At 35.3% G+C, this 24,199-nt stretch overlaps 1 protein-coding gene across 5 annotated transcripts in view; it reads right to left on the reverse strand.

Annotated features, from left to right (window-relative positions):
- Window positions 1-912: 912 nt before the first annotated feature.
- LOC148942178 (calcium release-activated calcium channel protein 1-like) overlaps window positions 913-24,199 on the reverse strand; it is a 44,421-nt gene continuing 21,134 nt past the window's right edge. For 3 of the 5 annotated variants that reach the window (XM_089103333.1, XM_089103336.1, XM_089103332.1), the window contains 3 exons: window positions 20,941-21,116; window positions 13,340-13,478; window positions 913-3,886 (listed from right to left, as the gene is read on the reverse strand). In XM_089103333.1, the coding sequence (XP_088959459.1) occupies window positions 3,683-3,886; window positions 13,340-13,478; window positions 20,941-21,116 (519 nt within the window). In that variant the 3' untranslated portion in view covers window positions 913-3,682. The remainder of the gene's footprint in view (window positions 3,887-13,339; window positions 13,479-20,940; window positions 21,117-24,199) is intronic. The other 2 variants (XM_089103334.1, XM_089103335.1) reach the window with 1 other exon arrangement.

Below are 24,199 nucleotides of genomic sequence, written 5' to 3' on the forward strand. Positions count from 1 at the left end.
AGCTTGAGTAACCAAAGTCTTGCTTATGTAGATTACTTAATTTCATTTAAATCATAATTTCCAACCTATAGGATTAGTTCACAGTCATATGAATTACCCACAGCGAGATTATATTTATCTTCCCGAGAGTCATCGTTTCATTTACAGGTTTTTGTACTGACTTATCTATCCTCGATCTGATCAGCTTTCTCGCCTTTCTTTCAATCTTTTGGTATTTTATTATTCACTGAAGGGCTAACACAAAACCAAATTAGACATTTGAAAGTATCCCCCCCCCCCAATAAAAACATGTTTCAAATCAGTTGCGAACTGTAATTAGGGTGACACCCCAGAGAACATTCCTTCTCCATTCTCGTCTGGTTTGTTACCTCTTACGAAACATGAAGAATTTATGATCGCATCACACGATAATCTGGGCCTTACCATTTTCTTATCTTCTTGCGATCTATGTAAAAAAATGCATTCTAGGGGTTCAGGCACTCTGGATCCTGATGCCATTTCTGGCAGATTTAAGCTGTCGTTTTAGGATACCCATACAAGACTTACTCGAAGATCAAGTCCAACGTGTCTCGAGTCACTTTGTTTATAGAACAGCGTTCGGTGCCTTCTCATAAAATATTATTTCTAAAATTATCCACAAATATTTCTCTGAATAAGCCCCCCATGTCATCATTTTCTTATAAATATTAACTTATTTGGATCATTTTACTCTCTAGTATTGAATCTCATTACCTTAAATTGCAGCTTGGAGCAAACTAAAGATATCTCCTTGTAAAACTCTAGAGTTGATGATTGAAGTTGTTTTCTATGTGAAGTTGCTTTCTCGTGGATTATTTAATCCTCGACAATTACTTAGTTAACAATTACTCGACAATTAAGTGTTCAACAACTACTAAAGTCACACAGTTATCCTTCTTCGAAACTATCGAGATGAAATTTAGAAATTTACTAGGAAAAGAACATCAAACACGGAAAAATTACAGCAAAAACACTCGAAATAGAAGGCAAAATGGAAGACTAAAGAAACAGACAATATAATAAAAACACATGGAATGTTGCTAAAATGACAAGCTCAAATAGTTATTTACATTAAACTTCACCGCTCAGATTAGTTTTGGGCCCTTGCTTTCCCCAACAAGAGAAATATAGTTGCGTCAGACCCTTGTGCGGAACTGTGAGGGTCTGAGCAGCCTCGCCAGCTTTGCAAAAAAGATGTAGTCATAAAAAATGAACTGTTCAGAGGCCGCTTTAACCAAATCTACAAAAACCAACAACAGATAAAATTCTAAAAGTAGATTCATTGTTGGTTTTATTTTGGTGCACCAATCCTCCACTGGTAAATATATTTATAGTGTTCCGATTTTCAAGCACTGAGTAGTGAAATCAGATTAGCTGAACTAAAAAGAAGATTGAAAATTTGACTATGTTAATATTCCTTGAAAAAATCACAGCGCCGTTTCTTTTATTAAATGTTTCAAATCTTCCATCCATATCTTTATATTTCTCTTTGTTCAGTCCTTACAATAGAAATTTACAACTTTCAAAAGAAGCAAATACCCATTTCCACTCCCTTTTACGCCCTAAGGCATGTAGGTTCAATGGAACAACGCGATTCGTTTGAGTAGTAGATAAGAAGCTATCTCTTTTTTCTTTTGTCCAACACAATTATTCCAACAAAGGCACATGAAATATAAAAATATACAAAACATCTATAGAAAAATATGACCAGGGAAACAATTAATACGTATAAAAGAGTATTATAGAAGAAAAAGAAGAAAAGAGAAGAAAGAGAAGAAAAGAGTGTGCAAGTATCAAAAGGAAAATATTAACAAAAAAACATTTAGAATAATCACCCAAAGAAAAAGTGTTCAAATCTAGTTTAATGCTGTGTTACAATCCAGTCTAATTGCTTCTTGAACCTGAAAATAAGCTGCTTATGTTCTTAGCCTTTTCTTCTTCTTCATCTTGTTTAGATTAGTATGGAGACCTTTTCACATTATCTCATCGTCGGAACCAAATTCCGAGCCCTGCAGTGCGTTGCTGCGCCTGAGTTTGAACTCTGGGCTTCGTATTGCCAAGCTCAGATCAATCCCACTACGTCACCACAGGACGTGTTTTTAGTCATTTTTAGCCCCTTCCCTTTCAGCAGAGTATAGTGACATGAAAGTACACTTTTTTGTGTTGTTATCTCTCCCCCCCCCCAAGAATCCTCTGATATTATTGTTGTTATATGTTCCGTTTGGGAAGAGCGCATGAACTATCCAGGCAACTTTATTTGAAATATTCTATTTTCAACAGCCCTTCGGGTAGGACATTTTAGGAGATTCTAAAGAAAATTGAATAGAATGAACAAATAATATATAACATGGGAAAAATTACAGGGAAAACAGATTTATAACATTTCTGGTGTATCAGTATGGAGGAAATTCATTTTAGCTTGGATTGTACATATATATGTACATTGTGTTTTCTTTTCTTGTTTTCCCCTTTACTCCGCTTATAGTTTTCTATAGCGGGCTTCAATAAATTATTATTATTATTATTGTTATTGAGTCAAATTTACTTCTATAAAATCATTAAGCGTCCGATAACAAAAGAAATTTTAATTTTATCTTTATTTACAAAGCATAATTACGAATGTGCAAAAGTAAGTTAATCAGGTTTATAGACCTTAAAATCCAAAGTATCTTAATAGTATTCTTGGTCGGACTGGAAACAGATAGGCTCATTTGTTCCTTAACCTTTTCTTTCATTTTATAGATGGCATTGGTTACAGCTTTTAGTGACGCTGAATAGTTCTCAACAATTTCCACGAAACAATGGGCCTGCATTTTTGGTCACCAAACTACTCTGATAGAGCCCCAAACTCCTGATTTTCATTTTTTTTTTTACTCAAACCACAATACTTAGCCAAGAATTGAGTCTAAAACCTAAATTAAGTATTAAATTAAACCAAGCGTAAAGTATTAAGTAAACCAAGTGTAAATATCAGGTTTAATGTTGCTAGCTTATTACTTTTATAATAAATCAAGTTAACACGTCTTTCCACCAATGAGAGTTAACTCGAGAAGATAGATGAGGGAAAGGTCTCATCAAACTCCTTACTTCTCAGGCCAGAAGGAGAAAGAAGCTTGTTGATAGCCAAAAAACAGAAACTAAGGGCAAAGACTACGGAAAGCTGGACTAAGAAAACTCAATCTCATCTCTGGAAGAAGAAAAAAAACAACTAGCATCATTTTCCGTTACTCACAGAAATTACGGAGTTAAAAAAGGGCAGAAAACTTAAAAGAGCACAAGAAACAAGAAAACCCTAAAAATAAAACACAAAGAAGAGAACAAAAAATATATAACAGGGGAAAATTTTTACCACATAATTTTTTTTTAGTTTTCCCCTGTTCATTTCCCTATCCTTTCGTTGAACTTTTTATTGTTCTAGTTGTGCTGGTGATGCCTATAATTATACAGTTAATAATCGTGGCACAAACACTTTCATCCTGATTTCACTGACACCTAACTCTTTTTTAGTTGTTTTTTTGAGTGTTTCGTTTTCCACATATTTTAGCTCCAGGGGGCACAGACCCCTTGAATAGCCCGTACACAAGGTACGACACCATCAATGCGATAACTAGTAAAAGAAAGAAGCAAATATAAATAGATTACAAGTCAAACACGAATAGGACCTTCAAACTATCTGCAGAGATGGCTTCCTTTTGGGGCCCAAAAATGACGTATTTGACCACTGTTCATTAAGCAACTCTAATTCTTGCACCGTAGATTCTCTAAGAAAGTAGTTGTGTCTCATAAGAGCTTGATAAAATTTCACAGCTACAACAATAAAAATCAGCGTAACAGGGACAAGAGCCGCTGTTGAAGCCCATGCAGCTACCTGAAAAATATATTTAACAGCTTTTTTTATCATAATAGTGTTTTCTTGAATAGCCGAATTCTAAGAAATACAAGAGTTTAAAGAAAAGCATAGTTAAAGAAGTTCCAAATTGGCATTTACGCTCAGGGGCGAAAAAAATGGTTTGTGACACAGCTAATGAGCATAAACATGATTTTAAATGTCGAAGGGTGCAATATCTATAGCTTATCATAACTAAAATAAACTTCAATCAAATAGAGTAAATATTGTATCAGTCAAAATCAAATTTTCCTGACCATCTAATCATTTGTTTATCTGAATTTATCCCACATGGATTAGCATTCGCATCAGCACAGGCAATGCACTACAGAAAGGTGGGATGTTTCAAGTATTTATTTTAGCGCAAATAACGACCTTAATATAGATGTAGCTTTTGCAAGGTCCAGGAAAAAAGTGTTTGTCCAGGTTTTCTCGCAAAGCCAGAACCCAAAAGAAATTTTGCTACCATCTCGTCGGGATCTATAACACTTATTTATGGTTTGCAACCAGGAGAGCCCAATGACTAAGACGGCCTGCAACCCGAATATCTGATTTAAAGTTCATTCAGTACTGAATGAGCCTTTGAACTGTGAGGACGCAAATTGGATTTAACTTTGAATTTAATTGGTTTGTAAAAAGTGTATTTGTTAGACAGTGAAGATATTGCGAAACATTGAATTGGCTTGGGATTTTACACCTTGGATTACATCATTTAATTATGAAAAAAAAAGAAAATAGGCCAAAGACAATGAATCAAGCTCTGATTGAGTAGTAGATCAGGTGTCTTTACCGCTTGCCCTGAGGAGTGGAATGAAATGCAAATATTTGATTAGTTGAATTTTGAAAACGCTACAGAGTATTCTGAAAGTTGGTTGTGATTCCTGTAGTAGCGTCGGTATTCAAACGCTGTTGGATATTATCGGTACAGGAGATAGGGTTGTTAGCCGTGCCCAAATTAACGGTGGCTTAGCGAACTGCACGTCCGCATCGACGTGGATAAATTATAGGTTCCAAAATAGGTAAGAGAGATTACATATTTTATTTTATTTGCACTTGCCATGGGGCGAAAAAGGAAGATTGCTAAAACTGTCCAAGTAGGATCCCAGTCTGCTGAGAACAGTTTGTTGAATTCGACCGTTTCATCTGAAGGAAATAACGATGTCGCTTCACTGAAGACCCTGGCGGATGATTTTGCTAAGATGCTAACAATACTTACTGAAAATGGTAAAAAACTAGACTCTATAAACGATAGTATAAAAATGTTAGAAAATCGTATGGTATCAGTGGAAAATACACAGTCTGAGCTAAAATCAGAAGTTAATACTCCGAGTTCGCGTGTTACACAGCTTGAATCTGATGTTCTAAACTTAAGAAATCAAATGTCAATTATCGCTAGTGTAACGAAAAAGTATGAAACCGGGAGTGCAGATCTGTCTCGTCGGCTTATGGCATCTGAATATCGACATACAGAGACGAATATTATCGTTTGGAATGCTCCCTGCGAAAATACCACCCAAGCCAAAACGTTTTTTGACCAGTTGTGTTTGGAGGGTCTAGGACTGTCCATGGTCCCGAGGTTTCGAGTTGTTGGTAATGTCCGTAAGGAGCAACCGTATTTTAAAGTTGATGTTGGTTCTCGAGATGCGAAGGTCAGTGTGATTAAGAACGGAAAGAAATTAAAAGGTAAAGTTATTGGAAACCATAGAAATATATCTGTTAGCGATGATGCACCAATATCAGTTCGTGAAGCTCGAAGTAAGTTGTATGTAAAGAAATCTAGATTAAATTATAGAGGAGTTTCATCATGGGTTTCCAATACAGTTCCACCATATATACAGATCGACCGGGGGGGTGGGGCGGCAAAATTTGGTGACGATGAGCCTATCCCTTATTTATGTTACCAATTGATTGTTATTTATCATTTATTGCTCAATTATATTTTTTTAATATATTTTTTTTTTTTTTTGTTTTTTTTTTGCATATTGATTTATGGAAAAAAAATGTATAGTTGTTCTTTTTTCTAATTTTTTTATTTTGTGTTATAATTTATAATGAGTATTTGGTAGACACAGGTAGAGCATTTTGTTTTATTCAATTATATTTTTATTAAATTAAGTAATGGAATCAGTAAGCCTGTATTGTGACAGGCTAGTGTTAGTGACAATTGTTTCACCTTTTTTGTATTCGTTTGTTTATTTATACTATTTTGTTAATATGTTTCTTATTATTTTTAGGTTATATTGTGTTTTTACTGGAGCTTCAATTATGTTGGAAACGGGACCACCGACCCTCCGAGTTATAGTAAGTTATTCAGTTGGTTAGGTTTGGTTGCAACTACCCTCCTTTTCTTTTATATATATATATATATATATATATATATATATATATTTATAAAAAATGATGATTGTTCGTAATGATCGTTTGGATTGGCTTGAGAATAATCCATTGAGTGTTTCGGATTTAGGATTAGGGATACTTTACAGGGATTTTGATATGGGGGTAGATGATATTTTTCCGAAGGTTAATTATAAGTGCCCAGTTGATTTACATACTAGACTGGCACCGGATAAACTTGGCATTTTTCTTTTGAATTGTCAGGGGTTAAATAGTACATTGGATTATTTGTCGGAGCTGTGTATGCTATCTGATTTTCATATTCTTGCACTTACTGAAACATGGTTAATGAATAATAATTCTGGACTATTGGATATTTTAAATTATAATATGCATGTTAAGAACCGTACTCATTATCAGCATGGAGGACTTGCCCTGTATATTAGAACTGATTTGAATGTGAAGGTTAGGGATGATTTGTGTGTTAATAAAGAGATGATTTTTGAGTGTTTTGTTACGGAGGTTGATAAGAATGGTGACCCATTTTTTATTGCTGTTTGTTACCGCCCCCCTTCAGCTAGTGTAGATTGTTTTTTAAAATTATTAGAGCAACAAATGGACCTTCTAACTCGTAAGAACATGTAGTGTTTTGTGTGTGGGAATTTTAACATTGATTTGAGATTGTTAGCATCTAATTTAAAAGCCCGGAATTTTTTGAATTTAATGTTAGGTTATGGGATGCATCCTGCTGTAAATATTTGTACTAGAGTGACGGAGTCATCTTCATCTCTAATTGATAATGTATTTTTGAATGTTCCCCATGATTCGTCAAGTGTTGTGTTAAATGATGTTTCGGATCACTTTGGTTTGGCTATATTAGTTCCGGGTATATTTAAGAATATTAATATTGATTGTGATGCTCGCCCTAAGCCTAAGAAATTATTTGTTGATTCAAATACTATTTCAAGATTTAAGCTTAGGATAGAACAGTTAGACTTTAAATTTTTACAAGATGAATTAGATTTAAATTTGAAGTTTGAGCTTTGGTATGGTAAGATTAAGGATACGTTTTTGGAATGTTGTGAAGTGTCAGGAATACAGAAGAGAAGGGTGTCTCCGAAAAAACCTTGGATTACAAAGAGTTTGTTACAGTCAATTAATAGAAGACGTTTTTTATATAAGTTGTCAACAAGGAGCAATGGTCCTCATGATAATGTAATATATAGAGTTTATAATAGCAGGTTAAATGCTGCACTCCGACTGGCTAAGGTAGAATATTATAAGGTTAAATCTAAAAAAGTTGAGGGTAACCCGAGTAAGACTTGGAAATTGATTAAGTCGGTGACTTGCCCTGGTAGCGTCTTGATCCGTCCAGATAACATAGGAATGAATAATAATATCGCAGATGAGATGTGTAATCACTTCGCTACTATTGGGCAGCGTGTGTCATAATCGATGCCAGTAATTGGTCAAGATGGAGATTTTCGTCAGTTCCTACCTGAAGATTGATGTGTCTGCGTACCTTAAATCTGTATCTATTGATGAATTATTTGATGTTATAAATAATATGAAAAATGGTGCATCAGGAGGCGATTTTATTTCGTTGAAGGTTTTGAAGTCGATATTGCCTGTTATATCTAGTCATTTTTTAGGACTGATAAATAATTGTTTAAAAGCTGGAATATTTCCCGATTGTCTAAAGTGCGCGAATGTTATCCCGATATTTAAAGGAGGGGATAAGAATTGTTTTAGTGATTATAGACCTATTTCTTTACTGCCATTTATTTCTAGAGTGTTTGAAAAGTTGATTCATAGTAGGATGGTAAGTTTTTTCGAAAAAAGACAATTTTTTAGTTCTAGTCAGTTTGGGTTTAGGAGTTATCATTCTACAGAGCATGGAGTTTTGTTTTTAACAACTTTTATTAATGATACTTTAGACAAGGGTCTGAAGATAACTTCGATATTTTTGGATATTACTAAAGCATTTGACTCTGTTGATCATGATATACTAGTTAAAAAGCTATATAGTAGTGGTATACGCGGTGATTTTTTAAATGTGATAGTTAATTTTCTTAGTGGAAGGACTCAGTGTGTCGTGATGGATGTAGTTACGTCTCAAATTGACTATATTTCGATTGGAGTACCTCAGGGTTGCGGGTTGGGCCCTGTGTTGTTTTTGGTTTATATAAATGACCTTTGTAGAGCTTCAAGTAATGTGTCTTGTTCTTTAGACCTTGATAATTACGGTACTAAAGGAATTCTACCATGTTTTGCTGACGATGCCCATTTCACTGTAGCGGCTAGAACTGAAAATGAGCTGATGACTATGTTGAAACAAGGAATTTCTTCGATTGAAAAGTGGATGCGAGTAAATAAATTGAAACTGAATCATAATAAGTCGAATTTTTTTATTTATGGTAGAATTACTGGACATTATCCATGGATTAATAGTATAGAAGTAGGGCACCATACTATTGTAAGATCTACTAGTACTAGATACTTTGGTGTTATAATTGATGAAAGCCTTAGTTTTAAAGACCATATTGCATCTGTTAACAGCAAATTGTCTCGTAATATTGGTATTATGCGTAAACTTAGGTATCTTTTTCCGTGTGAAATTCTGAGAATGTTGTATTTTTCTATGGTTCACCCATATCTCATTTACTGTTGTATGGTTTGGTCGAAAACATTCGTAACTCACCTTCATCCGCTCTGCGTAACACAGAATATGGCAATTAGAGTTCTTTATGGTAATCAAATTGACCTATCCGTATCGGTGAGGCATCTTTACAGCGAGTATAAAATTCTACCGTTGGCAGGAATATGTGCCTTCTATAATGCTCTGTTTATGTTTAAATATTTAGCTTCGGAGTTACCATCATGTTTTTCAGGAATGTTTAGTCTTGCGTCTACTACTCACGATCATTTGACACGATCTTCTCAGTTGGTGCGAAGACCAGCTATGGTCACGTCTAGGTCTAGGTTTTCAATTCGCCATGTTGTTCCGTTAGTTTGGGAGAGTTTGCCAGAGGATTTGATGAATATTGGGGGTTTGCAGGATTTTCGTAAGTCGCTAAAGAACCATTGTTTTGATGTGTATATTTTGAATGGATTATTCCACGCCACTTAAGTTTTGTTTTTGAGGAGGGCTTAGTTGCAGCTGAATATGATTATAGTTTTTATAATTTTGTGGGGTTTTTTTTGGAGGTGCGTGGGTTTTGGGGGCCGGTAATTTGTGCTCAAATTTTTTTTTTTTTTTTTTTTTTTTTTTTTTTTCTCTATTTCTTTTTTTTTGTTTTTTTGTTTTTGTTTTTTTTTCTTTTTTTTTCTTTTTTTTCTGTCTTTTTTTTTTGGTTTCTTGGTTTTTTTATTTATTAGGATGGTTTTCTACCGCACAATCATTGCTTCAGGGAATCGATTATGTATATATATTTTTTTTTTAAATAAAAACAATGTTACTTACTTAAAAAAAAAAGGACACCCGAAATGATGAAATATCTTGGCCTAGGCCCAGACCCGCATTACACAGTAGTATATACTTGATGTGAAGGTCTAGTAACGTGCATTCTTAAGAAGAATAAAGATTTGAAATCTTGCGACTCATACACACCAATAACTGTATGTTCAACAATTGGAAGTTTCTTGACAAGCTTTTCTATAATAAAATTAGCACGAAGTGTGACCACCACCGACAACGAGTTTGGTTTTCGTCAAGGACTTGGCGTGCAAAATTCCCATGCAACTAGAATGCATTAAGTCAAAAAGTAACATCTGTGCTTATGCCATCAGCATTTCCCATACCTTTGATATGATTTTCCACTCCATCGCAATGATTCTCTCGTTAGAATCTGAATTATTTCATTTGCATATCCCTGAATAAATAGCTCCGTAAACCAAATTGCCTTTCCATCATACTAACCATAAATAATAAGGATGTTATTATAATGCGCGATAACACGCGCAATGAAAATTTTTTTTCAAGACAGTGAATTATCTTTTACAGCGAAGAGTACAAAAGACAATTTTAAAGACTGTGAACACTCCACTATCTTTAAAAATTTTTACTGTGTTATCCTCTTTATTGTTTGTATATATCTGCCTGTCTATGGAACTGGTATGAGTAATCCTCAATCCGGATACACCTTCATGGTACTTTTAGTAATCGCATTGGCACACGCATTGGTTTTAAGCAAGGTCCTGTCTAAAGTCTCGCAATATTTAACAGCGCTATCAGAGTATCCACTCGACAGATTTCTCTATAATTAATGGGGCCATCTCTTGATGCAAGTCATACGCTGATGTTATTCTTCTTTTAGCTGGTAATACAGAGCCACTCCAGAACGCTGTTGTTGTTTGCCCTCAAGTGAATTAAGTTGTTTAAAAAAAAAACTGAGTTTCTCGTTTTAAGAACGGTAACCACCTCAATTGATGTTGAAGCTGCTGCAGCTACATTTGCGTCTTTTAGTTAACTCAGCCAATTGGACCCTCCACTTGAAACTTTAATTAGAGCCCTAATATGTCTTATAAGTGATTCTTGGGAAGTAAAACTGAGAAAATTCTAGATGCACCTCCCCAGGCTAAAGGGCTAATTTGATAAGAAAATACATTGTCGAATTTTTAAAGCGTGTTATTTTTTATTCTCATTCGAAAATTCTTCTCCGCCTCTGATCAAAAGCAATCAGATTGTTGTTCTTTAGGTCCTACAAGGATATTCTCAACGTCCGCGCATGGATTCGTAATAGTTTATATTTCCTGATGGTACAGTATTTTTGAGATTTGTCAAACAATGGAAGACTTGTCATCTAGATTTGCTGCCAATGCAATAGAGTTGTCAATTCTTTGCTGATTTGTCTTTTATTAAGCACTTAGTGTTGCATGTTGTGGCGTCTTAAATGTATTTGAAAAATACTGAATGAGTGCTAAAATGTCTCAGTAATTGTACTGTATTTTTGTCAGTGTTCTTTTTTGTTCTTTTTTTTTATACTCCTTTAGTTTGTTTTTGTCATGTACATACGTAATTCAACAACTCGTAGAGAATTCTGAAAGTCAAAACTTTAGAAAAAGTCACAGAACGAACTTTTTTTCTGAAAAACGTATGTCAGCTCCAGTTCTTAGGAGATCTAAATCTGCCCGGCTACAATGGAAAAAAATTCTACACAACTCTAAGGTATAAAAAAAGACGCGCCATGACAACTTTGGAAATTATTTTTTAGTAAACGAAGCAATTCCAAATATAAAAAAGTTCATTTCGTCTTGAGTACTCTTCATAGTATAACTGGATTAAAATACAAGAAGCTTCAAATCAAAAATTTTAGAAAAACAACCCAAATAATCAGACTTTGGCATTTGAGATCTACATTCCAGGATTATTTACAAGAAATCTGGAAGAGATAACTCAATGTTCTACAGAAGTCCAGCAAACAATTGTTCTGAAAAAGTTTACTTCCCGATCTAGGATAGTTATGTTTTTGACTCCATGTACAATACAAGGAAAAAAACTGTTCTTTTTTTCCTGGAAAAGCAGTGGAAATTTTAAAGACTTCACTTGAGCTTTTTCCGCCCAATTTTCACGATTCCCATACCCAGAAGAAATTTTGAGTTTGCATCTCTTAACACTTCAGAGCTACAGACCACCGATCCTGAGAAAAAAAAACAGCTGCGAAAGCAGTAGCGCTGCTCCGTTGCACAATTAATCGATTACTTGGGGTCCTGAAACTCCGCTCTAAAAACTTGCCGAGAAGCACTATGAGCAGTTCAACAACATAGTACCTGATGCCGCAACCTTAGACATGCGGGTCAACCTATTCAAAACCAATATAATGACAAATTATTTTCTTAAATCATCATCTCCTTTTCTTCGTTTCATCCCTCCTGATATTTTGATTCTCTCCTTGTCCCAATGTCTACTAATATAAAGTGAGATCTAGTCTAAAACAGCCCACCAACATTGCACCCGATGCCACAGCCTTAGACATGCAGGTCAACCTATTCAAAACCAATATAATGACAAAATATTTTCTTAAATCATCATCTCCCTTTCTTCGTTTCACCCTTCCTTATATTTTGGTTGTCTCCCTTTCACAATGTCTGCTAATCTAAATCGGAATATATAAATAAAACACATTCTTTTCTATCTCAAGGACAATGCTCCTATTTCCCTCCCGAAGCTAATAAGAATAGCTGCCCCACTTTACTCCTTTAGAGACGTACACCTCCATAATTCGCCATCTACTCGGACATGCTTAACCCAATTGGTACCCTGATATTTCAAGTAAGAACTCAGGTAAAACTGAATCCATCCTAATATAAATAATTCCTGAAGAGGATGAAGGTCCCAAACTCTCACCAACTAAAAAACAAGGAACCACGTTAAAAAACGACGGCGCGGGAGAATTAGCTTATCTCTGTTTCGCAAAAAAAAAAAAAAAAATACAGTGCTGAACCCGCGCCCCGAAAATATCTTCTCCGAGGGACATCCCTTTCCTCTTCTGAATATGTCCACCCGTTTTGTTTCTAAATCTGGGTCTATTCTATCCCCCACCTGTTGCTTTACTCCAAGATCCAATGTCCCCTACATAGCTGACAAGCTTAATGACATCACCACGGTTCCCTTCCCATTTTTGTTTTCCTTCCGCTTTTTTCATCTTTTTTTCTGTCATTTATATTTATTAGAATTTTTGTTTTATACCGTTTTTATCATACTTGACGTTGCTACATTTCGTTTTGTTTTTCTTTTAACTATGTGCCCTGTTTTTATATTATTCTTTCAGTGTTATTTTACACTAAAGAATGCTAAATTTTGAATTATGATAGGGCTTGTGGTAGATTGTTTTTCATTATTTATATTTGTATGTATTTTCGTTTTCCTATAGTTTCAACATTCTTGGCATTGCCAAATAATAGCTTTTTTTTCTAACCCTGTAGCCTTTAATAAGAGTATGCTTTTATACTTTCTCAAGACGAAGCAGCATTTATGGTGAAAAATTCTTTGAAAACTCTAAAGCTTTTCCTTCAACACTCTCAGAGGAAATGCCTCCTCTAGGCACAAACACATTTCAAATTTTAACTAAATAACAGCTTTCTAAACTAAAAGAAACTCACAACTAAAACATGGTAGAACTGAACCCAGCAAAGCAAGCCAATTTCTATCATAAAGAACATAATCCCAAAGACAGTAGACGCAATCCAAGCCAGTTCAATGTAATTACGAAGCTCTGCATGGGGAGATTCTTTAACAAAACTGGAAAGAAAAAAAAAGATGAGAATTCGATTTTAAAACGAAACTGATTAAGACTAGAGCAAGATAAAGCCCTGACTGTGAACCATAGAAACTACGATTCAAACCTTCCTGTCGCGAGGCCTTTTCCTTCAGAAAGAGGGGTAAGAAGGAAAACAAAAAAACAAACCTCATCCGATGGAAGTAAAGAATAAACTTGAAGCTAAAAACGAAAACTATATGTGTCTTGAACAGTCTTGAAAAGTATAAACAAAATCAAACTGAATATTTGATATATGGTATAATGATATTAATTGTTGAAAGATCCATCAGTTCCAGATTTTTTTCACTGTGATTTTTATTTTCATTTCCAATGCTGTAAGAACTGGAAAAGAAAATATTTATAATATAATTCGTTTTAAGTGAAGCGCCAATGACGCAGTAGGCTTTAGTCTTCCACAATTACGGAAGGGGGTAGTATCCAAACTCTTGTTTGCAGTGAAACTATATTCCTCTCGAGCAATCTTCGAAAGAACTAATAAATTAAATTGAATATTTGATATTAATTGCTGAAAGCTAATCAGTTAAAAATTTTACTATAATTTTAATATTTATTTTCAATATTAAGTAAAAAAGAAAATATTTGTAATATAATTCGTCTTCAGTAAAGCGCCAATGACGCAGTAGGTTTTAGACTTTTACAATAAGAGAAGGAGGCGATACCCAAACTCTTGTTTCTAGTTATTTTGTTCGTTTCAAGCTTGATTTGCATATTTAATTTAAGTTTCATTCGTTTCAAGATTTATTTATTCATTTATATTATTATCTATTGTATCTTTATTTGCATTGATTGTTTACTTAATTTCTATCCGGTTTGGGTTTTATTATTCCTTCAGTAGCGACATAGTTTTTTTTCGTTTTAAGATTGATCTTTGTATTCCATTTAAGCTTTACCCGGTGTAAGATTTAGTTATTCATTTATATTAGCACTTGTTGTATGTTTGTTTGGTATGATGGTTTATTTAATTTCTGTTCGTTTTGGGTGTCATTTATTCTTTAATAGTAGTTTCTGGTCGTTTTGGGTTTGAATTTTAACAGGTATTTGTATCTTCTCAATTTAAGTTAAAAATGGCCTTTTCTTTTCTTTGAAAAACGTCTTTTTCGGAAAGTTTTTTTTAAATTAATTTTTGTTCGTTTTTTATTGCAAACAGTTTCAAGTTTTTAAAATTTTCTAATTTCAAAACCACACTTTTTTTTCTACATCAGGTATTAATTAAAGTATCAAAACTAGTATCGAAGTAACAATATTAAAGTAAAAAAAAATAAATAAGTGAAGAAAGTATCAAAGTAAAGAAGGTATCAAAGTAACAATAAGCAACACGCATAGCTTATAACCCGTGCACCGTAAATCAAAGTTGCCACGTAAATCCCTAAAACCAAGCATTGAAGTAAACAAAGGGTCAAAGTAACAATAAGCAAGTTCCGTGGTTCAGAGTGATTTCCCCGGAGTTAAGGGCGGGGGTTCCACCCCGGAAGCACAGTTATTTAACCTTTGAACTTTTTTGAACAAAATGGCAATCTCAAAAATTTGACCGGATGCCCTTTGAAAAAGCGGGGCGTTGGCTAGTTGCCTATTGATCACTTTAGACTCTTAAAAAAAAAATAAAAACTGAAATTTCTGGTAGAATGCGTCCATTCCAAGATTAATAAGACCAGTCCATCTGCAAAAACTTCTTTTCCTATAACGAGAAACTTGCATTGCTTACAATCCAGTAAAAGGATATTATGGAGAATTTTTCAATCCCTTAGCTATAGATGTTTGAATTTTGGACTATTTTGAACAAAATGGATATTTCAAAATTTTTGTAAGATGCATTTGGGGGAAAAAGGCACAGGGGCGAGAGGGGCTTTTTACTTTTTGATCACTTTCGATTCTGAAAAGGGGCATAATAAATTTCGATTCCGGTTGAACGAACTTCCTCCAAAGTTTATATGACCACGCTTTCCATAGAACTTTTTATATGTTAACGGTGGGCTGCTAGTCTAACTCACAGCCCTTTCCCCCAGGGCTGGGGGGGATTCAAATCCAGAATCGTAGCTGTTTGACATTTGGACGATTTTGAACAAAACAACTAACTCAAAATTTTAATCGGGAGCATTTAGAAAAAAATTGCGTTGGCGGGGGGGGGGGGGGGATGCTTACTGCCCGATTACTTTTGACTTTTAAAAACGGAGCTAAAACTTTCAATTTAAACCTAATGAGCCTTTTCCAAAGTCTATACGATTACCCCTTTGATAAAAACCTTATATATAAACAAAGAACAGCTTGCATAACTACGACCCTTGCGCTGGGTAGTGGGAGGTTTTGTCAGCCCCCGAAGAATAATTATTTTATCTATTTCACCTTTTGTGAATTAATTGAAGTGAACTAGAACTTCCCCATTCCAATCAAATGAGCCCTCTCTGAAGTTCATACAAGCATCCCTTCCATAAGAACCATATACCCCCCCCAGGGCATAAATTACAGCGCCTTCCCCTCAGCCCTGGGGGGGAGGGTTGTCGACACAGGAAATTTTGTTATCTGACCCTTGAACTAATTTTAACAAAATCGTTATCTTAAAATTTTTATCTGATGCATTAGGGGGAAAATGGGCGTCGGGGGGGGGGGGCGACGCTAGCTGCCCTTCGATCACTCTTGACTCTTAAAGTGAAATACAACTTTCAATTTCCAATCAAATGAACCCTCTTTGAAGTCTATACGAGCATCCCTTCAATAAGAACCATATATCCCCCCAGGGCATAACTTACAACGCCTGCCCCCGGTCCCTGGGGGTTTGTGTCGACACAGGAGTTTCTGTCATCTGATATTTGAACTTTTTAAAAAAACAAAATGGCTATCTCAAAATTTTCGTCGGATGGGTTTGGGAAAAAAGAAACAGGGGGCGGGCTAGTTGCCCTTGGATCTCTTTAATTCTGAAAAAGTGAACTAGAACTTTCAATTTCGAATCAAATGATCCCTCTCAGAAGTTTGTACGCGCATCCCTTCCGTAAGAGCCATATATGCCCCTAGGGAATAACCTACAAATCCTGCCCCCGGGCCGAGGGGGGGGGCTGACATATTTAGCCTCTGATCTCTTTGGCAGTAAAAACGTGAACTAGAACTTTTAATTTCCAATCAAACGAACCCTCTCTGAAGTTTTTACGAGCACCCCTTTTATAAGAACCACATTTGCCCCCAGGGCATAACTTACAACGCCTGCCCTGGGCCCTGGGGGCTTGTGACGACCCCAGAGTTTTTATTATATGATTTTTGAACTATCTGTAACAAAATGGCTACCTCAAAATTAAGTTAAAAATTGCTCAAAAGTCAGATAACAAAAACTCAGGTGTCGTCACAACCTCCCAGGGCCCGGGGGCAGGCATTGTAAGTTATGCCCTGGGGCATATATTTTTCGCATGAAAGGGATGCTTGTATAAACCTCAGATAGGGCTCATTTGATTGGATATTGAAAATTCGAGCTCACTTTTTAATAGTCAAAAGAGATCCGAGGGTAGATACCCCCCCCACCCGCCTTCTTTTTCAAAATCCATCTGATGAAATTTTTGACATAAAAATTTTGTTAAAAATAGTTCAATGGTCAGATAAGAAAAAATCCGGCGTCAATAGAATCCCCAAGAGCACAGGGGAAGGCCTTCTAAGTTATCCCTTGAGGCCATGTGTGGTTCTTGTGGAAGGGATGCTCATATAAACTTCCTAGAGGACTCATTTGGTCGGAAGTTGAAAACTGTTGTTCACTTTTTAAGAGTCGAGAGAGTTAAACTAGCCCCTCCCCCCACGCTCTGTTTTCCCCAAACCCTTCCGCTACAAATTTTGAGATAGCCAGTATTTTGGAAATTGTTCAAAAATTAGATAACAAAAACGCCCTCCAGAGACAGGGGGATAGGCGTTGTAAGTGTTGTCTTGGGGGCGTATATGGTTCTTATGAAAGGGATGCTCGTATAAACTTCAGAGGGGGCTCATTTGATTGAAAATTAAAAGATCTAGTTCGATTTTTAAGAGTCAAAAGATATCCGAGGGCAACTAGCTCCCCCTCCCCACACACCCTTTTTTCCCTAAGCCCATCCGATAAAAATTTTATAATAGCCATTTCATTGAAAACAGTTCAAAGGTCAGATAAGAAAAATTCCTGTGTCGACGCAACCCGCCAGGGCCCGCAGGCAGGCGTTATGAGTAATGCTCTAGGGGCATACGTAGTTCTTATGGAAGGGATGCTCGTATAAACTTCGGAGAGGGCTCGTGTGATTGGAAATTGAAAGCTCTAGTTCACTTTCTAAGAGTCAAAAGAGATAGGAGGGGAACTATCCCCCCCCCCCTCCTCCACCTCCGAAATGCATCATATAAAAATTTTGAGACAGACACTTTGTTAAAAATAGTTCAAAGTTCTGATAACAAAAACTCCGGTGTCGACACAGGCCCCCAGGGCCCGGGGACTGGCGTTGTTAGTTATGACCTGGGGGCATTCGTGGCTGAAATGGAAGGGATGCTTGCTTAATAGCTATAGAAGGATTACTTTCATGAAATTTGATTGTTGCAATTCACTCTTTAAAATTAAAAAGTAGCCAAGGGGCAACTGACACCTACCTAAGCTCCATTGATTTCTTTCCAAAAGGCATTACGCGTAGAAGAGGTTGTTATATAAACTTTAAAGGGGAATCATTCGATTGGAAATCGAGAGTTCTAGTGTTCTTTTTAAGAGTCAAAAGTGATCAGAGGGCAACTGGCCCCCCAAGCCCCTTTTCCCCAAATACATCTGATAAAAAATTTGAGGCAAACATTTTGTTAAAAATAGTCCAAAGATCATATAGCAAAAACTCCTTTAAGTGTCCTCATTTCGTTAAAAATAGTTCAAAGGTCAGATAAGAAAAAATCCTGTGTCGACACACCCCCCCCCCCACCCCCAGGGCCTGGGCAGGCGTTTTAAGTATTGCTCTATGGGAATATATGGTTCTTATGGAAGGTATGTTCGTATAAACTTCACAGAGGGTTCCTTTAGAATGGAAGTTAAAAGTTGGAGTTTATTTTTTCAGAGTGAAAAAAGATAGGAGAGCAACTAGCCCCTCCGCTCTCCACGCCTTTGGGTTTATCGGATGGATAAACCCATCCGATAAAAATTTCAGGTGATCATTTTGTGAAAAATAGTTCAACCATCATATATTAAAACTACAGGGTCGACACAACCCCCCAGGGCCCAGGGACAGGCGTTGTAAGTTATACTCTGGGAATATAGATGGTTCTTATAGAAGGGATACTCGTATAAACTTCAGAGAGGGTTCATTTGAATTGAAATTAAAAGTTGTAGTTTACTTTTAAAGAGTCAAAAGAGACCGAAGCTTAATCTAGTCCCCCACACCCTTTTTCCCCAAACCCATCCGATAAAAATTTTGAGATAGCAATTTCGTTAAAAATAGTCCAAACATCAGATAATAAAAACTCCAAGGTTGACACAAACCCATTTTTCAACTTTGATATCAGTTTTGATACTTTGATGAACATTTGATTTTTTTTTAAGTTTGATTTTGAAATAACGAATTTTTGAAGACTGGAAACTTTTTGCAATCATAAACGAACAAAAATTAAATAAAAAAAAACTTTCCTAAAAATAAGTTTTTCAAAGAACAATTAAGGCCATTTTAAACTTAAGCTCATCAAATACAAATACCTTTTAAAATTCAAACTCAAAACGACCAGTTACTATTGAAGAATAAATGAAACCCAAAACGAAAAGAAATTAAATAAACAATCGTAGAAAAACATACAATAAGTAATAATATAAATGAATAAATAGATCTTAAAGCGAGTAATTCTTGGATTTAATATAAAAATCAAGCTTAAAACGAAATAAAAAACCTTTCCCTATCTAAGTATAAACGAAACTTAAAACGGACGGAAGTTAAATAAACAATCAATGCAAACAGACATACAATAGATATTAATGTAAATTTATAAGTAAATCTTAAAATGAGTGAAACTTAAATTGAATATGCAAGTCAAGCTTGAAACGAACGAAAATCACCCCAAACAAAAGTTTGGGTATGACCTCCTTCTCTCACTGTAAAAGTCTAAAACCTACTACGTCATTGGCGCTTTACTGAAAATTATATGCGTCTTGAACAGTCTTGGAAAGTATAAACAACATCAAATTGAATATTTGATGTATAATGATATTAATTGTTGAAAGATCTATCAGTTCAAGAATTTATTTCACTCTAATTTTATTTTTATTTTCAATGCTGTAAGAACTGGAAAAGATAATATGTGTAATATAATCAATAATAAAAAAAAATTTGTAATATAATCCGTTTTCAGTTAAGCACCAATGACGCAGTAGGCTTTTGGTTTTTATTTACAGTTAAGGAAGGTGGCAGTATCCAAACTCTTGTCTGTAGGGAAACAATATTCGTCTTTAACAACTTTAAAAAGAGCTAATAAATTAAACTGAATATTTGATGTATAATGCTATTAATTGCTGAAAGCTCATCAGTTCAAAGTGTTACTGTAATTTTAATGTTTATTGTCAATATTGAGTACAAAAGAAAATACTTGTCATAAAATTAATTTTCAGTAAAGCGCCAATGACGCAGTAGGTTTTAGACTTTTACAGTAGGAGAAGGAGGTCATAGCCAAACTCCTGTTTGTGGTGATTTTTGTTCGTTACAAGCTTGATTTGCATATTCAATTGAAGTTTCATTCGTTTTAAGATTTATTTATTAATTTACATTAATATCTATTGTATGTTTGTTTGCATTGATTGTTTATATTATTTCTGTTCGTTTTAAGTTTCATTTATACTTCAGTAGGAAAATATTTTTTTTCGTTTTAAGCTTGATTTTCATATTCGATCGAAGCATTATTTACTTTAAGATCTATTTATTCATTTATATTATTACTTGTTGTATGTTTTTGCTATGATTGTTTATTTAATTTCTGTTCGTTTTGGGTTTCATTTATTCTTTAATAGTAATTTCTGGTCATTTTGAGTTTGAATTTTAAAAGCTATTTGTATCTGCTGAGCTTAAGTTTAAAATGGTTTTTACTTTTCTTTGAAAAACTTATTTTTCGGAAAGTTTTTTTTTAATAAATTGTCAAAAAAAGCCCAACTCACAACGCTGGCTTTTGCTAACTAAGAGCCTCTCTGGCAGGCCACACATAAAGTTCAAAGCGCCCATTTTTGATACGGATCACCAGGGTTCTTCTTATTTCCCAGTTCTTCGATAGGGCTGCTACTCATAATTGTCAAATGAATACTTGTGGATTTTGATCCAAGAAGAAGCCACATAACAATGATGAATAGAAGTCTTGTCAATATACTGCAAAAACAAATAAAAAAGCCTTGCAATCCTTACAAAAGATACTTTAAATCTAAAAAAACAAAAATAGCAGACAAAATGTGAGACCAAACACTCCAAGCTAAAAAATTCAACGCACCTGACTATATTCAGGCTAGCAATTGCATCAACATTTGGAAGTACACATGTACTGATCATCAAAGCTAGCATATTAAAACTAACTAACAAAACTGTACAAATCGCAAATGAAACAATAAGACCCGACGGCAGTTGCTGTCCTTCTGCGGGCGAAAAATTTACTTCAACCATTGCAACCTAAAAAGAACAAACTGAATTAGCTGACAATAAAATTGATTTTGAATCAATTGATTCTTTGAGAAGCCAGTCTGACTAGGTCCTCCATGTTGCTTCGTTTTTGTTTCATTCTATTATTTTGGCACCAATTCACGAAAATATAGGTGGGGGGGGCAACACTTTTTCCCCCTTTTTAACAAAGATGCAAAAAGAGGTTTTTTTCTGAACTTAAAAAGGTGAATTTTCTTTTTTTTAATAAAAAGAAGAAAAGGGTAGTTTCAAAATCTTGGGGTGCATGCCCCCCCCCCCTAATTGGTATCCATGTGCAATTGACGGAAGCTCAACTTAGTAAATTCACAAGGATATTTCCTAAAAGTATGAATGAACAGAAAAAGAAGTTCTTTGTCGCCGAACATAATCTAATTTATTTAGAAGCCAATTTTAACTATATTCATTCTATAATATATTTATCAGCAAGCAGACAATTTAAAGGCAATGAAAGTCAAATTGAAAAAAAAACTCTATAGAACAATGATGCAAGTGAAATCTGGGAAAGCAGTAGAGAGCTTCATTCATCACCTAGTTGCATTGTTGGAGCCAGGTACTCATGGCTGCAGCAATAGCTGCAATATAGTAGAGAGTGAACCATAACCCATAGTAAATCTAATTTTAAATACGCAGTTTGAAAAAGATTACCTAGTGTGAAGAACTTGTCATATAAAGCTGACTGAGGAATATTAACTATTATTTTGTCTCCGCCCACCTCTCCACCTTTTCTCCGGTAAGTACATGAATGTAATCTTTTACGTTACAAAGAAAAAAAAATTCTACAATAAGAGGGAAGCTATAGCTCTGGAGCACCCATATTACAGCCTTAATACAGACACATTCTCAGGAATGAACAGAAGTGGTTTGGGGTTTCTGCTCTGCCCTAAGCACCTTCCTCCACCCCTATCTCCGAAAGGGAAACCCTGCTAGCGTCGCCTAACAGTTACGTCAGGGTAGACATTTCACGAGTTTGCTTAACAAAAACTGTGACTGCAAACAGCGCTGCAGTGTGACCTTGAGGAGTGGGTGCCCCGCGAGGAAATTGTAGCCTAATAAACGGCAAACCATTGCATTGGGGTTTGACAAATGAATAATTCTTCTGGGTTTTGTTTGTTTTGTACAAAGTGACAAAAGTGAGGAAGTGCTGGTTGAGCTGGTTTGATGTTGAATAAGGAATTAAGCAGGATTCGGTCCTATCCCTTCTACATGGATCCTTTTGAGGACTTTGTCCTAAGATATACTTCAAAGATTATGGGAGAGCATGGAATCAAATGGGAAGGTGAGACTCTTATTAATGTCAAGACGGCTTAGTCTCTTAGACTAGGAATAATTGAGGATAAAAGGTCGTGTTGGGTAACGAGAATACTGATCAAGTGGATAGCTTCTATCCTGTCACTAGGAAAGATGGTGGATGTAGTGAAGATGTTAAAAGTAGATTAGTCAAGGCTCAGGGATATTTTTTCGCGGTTGAAAAAATGTTTAAAATAAAAGGAAGATAGGTCCGCAAACCAAAACAAGAATATTGGAAGCCACAGTAACGACAGCTGTCAAGTATGAACCTGAAGCGTGGGTGCTTCAAAAGGCCAAGGGACACTTGTTCAACTATTTTACAAAATATTGGTTTAAGGATAGTCTTAGCATCCTGTTTGACTGTCCGTATGTCAAACAATATGATGTACGAACTATGTAATTCAATCCCAGTTTCTAGGGCAACAATGAAAGAAACGTTGAGATGGACAGGACAAGTTTTACAGATAAAGGGTGACAGGTTACCAAAGATTGTGCTTTTTGACCATCCATTTAAGGGCAAACGAAAAACAGTTTGGCCCCAAACACGGTGGAGGAGGACATAAGGAAGGATTTAAAGGAAACTGGAACTTCATGGGAGGGATGAAACGTGGAGGTTTGAAAAGAATGGGATGGAGAAAAGGCACAGGCGTACTGGCCTTGGTGCTGTAGTGAATTGTTAGTTGAAGTAGTGGTTCTATTAGTTCTCAGAATTTTCGTTCGACAATATTTCGGCTTTTTTTTGGGGCTAAAATACATGTTTTACAGGCTAAAATACTAGAGTACTGCACTGTGGCATTAATATTTTAGTTACTTAAAAACTTAGGGCACTAGATCTTTAGATACACATTTAAATAAACATTCTTCCAATAATCTATGGAAACCAGTTCAATATGACCACTTTTGGGGAAAATAAACGCACGCGTTACCCTCTGTCTCTGGAATAATAAGAAATTTATGTTTTTTACATAGTGGCTTTAGGGTTCTAATACATGACTGCATAATTTTAACTAGACTGCACCCCTTTTAGGGGAGTTTAACCTCTATTTACAATACTATGCTGGTTTTTTTTTTGCTAACAGCTTTTAATAAGCAGCGATAAAAACAATAGATTATGTATATTTAAAAATGTTGCTTATTTGCATAAATATTAGATTTTGTTGTTGCATGTGCTGTAATGATAACTCAGTTTTTCGAATTTTGCTTTTATTGACAAGGGGTACTCTTTACTTATAGTTTGTTACTAAAAACTGTTTGAGACAAGGCTCTTTTAAATGTGAGAAAAGCTAATACTCCCTCCTTTGAATCCCAACTATTATGTTCAAGTTTTACATTTGCATGACATCGGTTCAAGAATCATAATCATCTCTGAGGAAGTGCGAACTTCAAATATTACTCAGGAAGGTAGGGAGGCCAAAATATAAAAAAAAGAAAGAAAAAAGCGAGAAGATATTGGAAAACCTATGTGAACAGGAACATGATATATTTCAATTTAAATCTTGGGGAAAACAAAGCTTCTGGACACACCTTTCCCCTTGGAAAGTTCCTTGGCAGCTCTTCTGAACTCTTTCCTCATCCATATGTCTGATGTTTGTGCCAGCTATCATACAAATGTAATCCTTTATGTGACACAGAAAAACCATTTTTGCAGTCAGATGGGGTCTATCACCCTGCAGAATACACATCAAAGGCTTAGTCAAAAATATCCCGCGGGATTAGATATTATTCCCCCCCCCCTCCCCCAAAAAATATCTATATTTATCTGAGGG

Source organism: Artemia sp. Qi Xiang Cuo, chromosome 17 (genome assembly GCF_049724085.1).
Source record: "Artemia sp. Qi Xiang Cuo chromosome 17, ASM4972408v1, whole genome shotgun sequence".
NCBI classification, from domain to species: Eukaryota; Metazoa; Arthropoda; class Branchiopoda; order Anostraca; family Artemiidae; genus Artemia; species Artemia sp. Qi Xiang Cuo.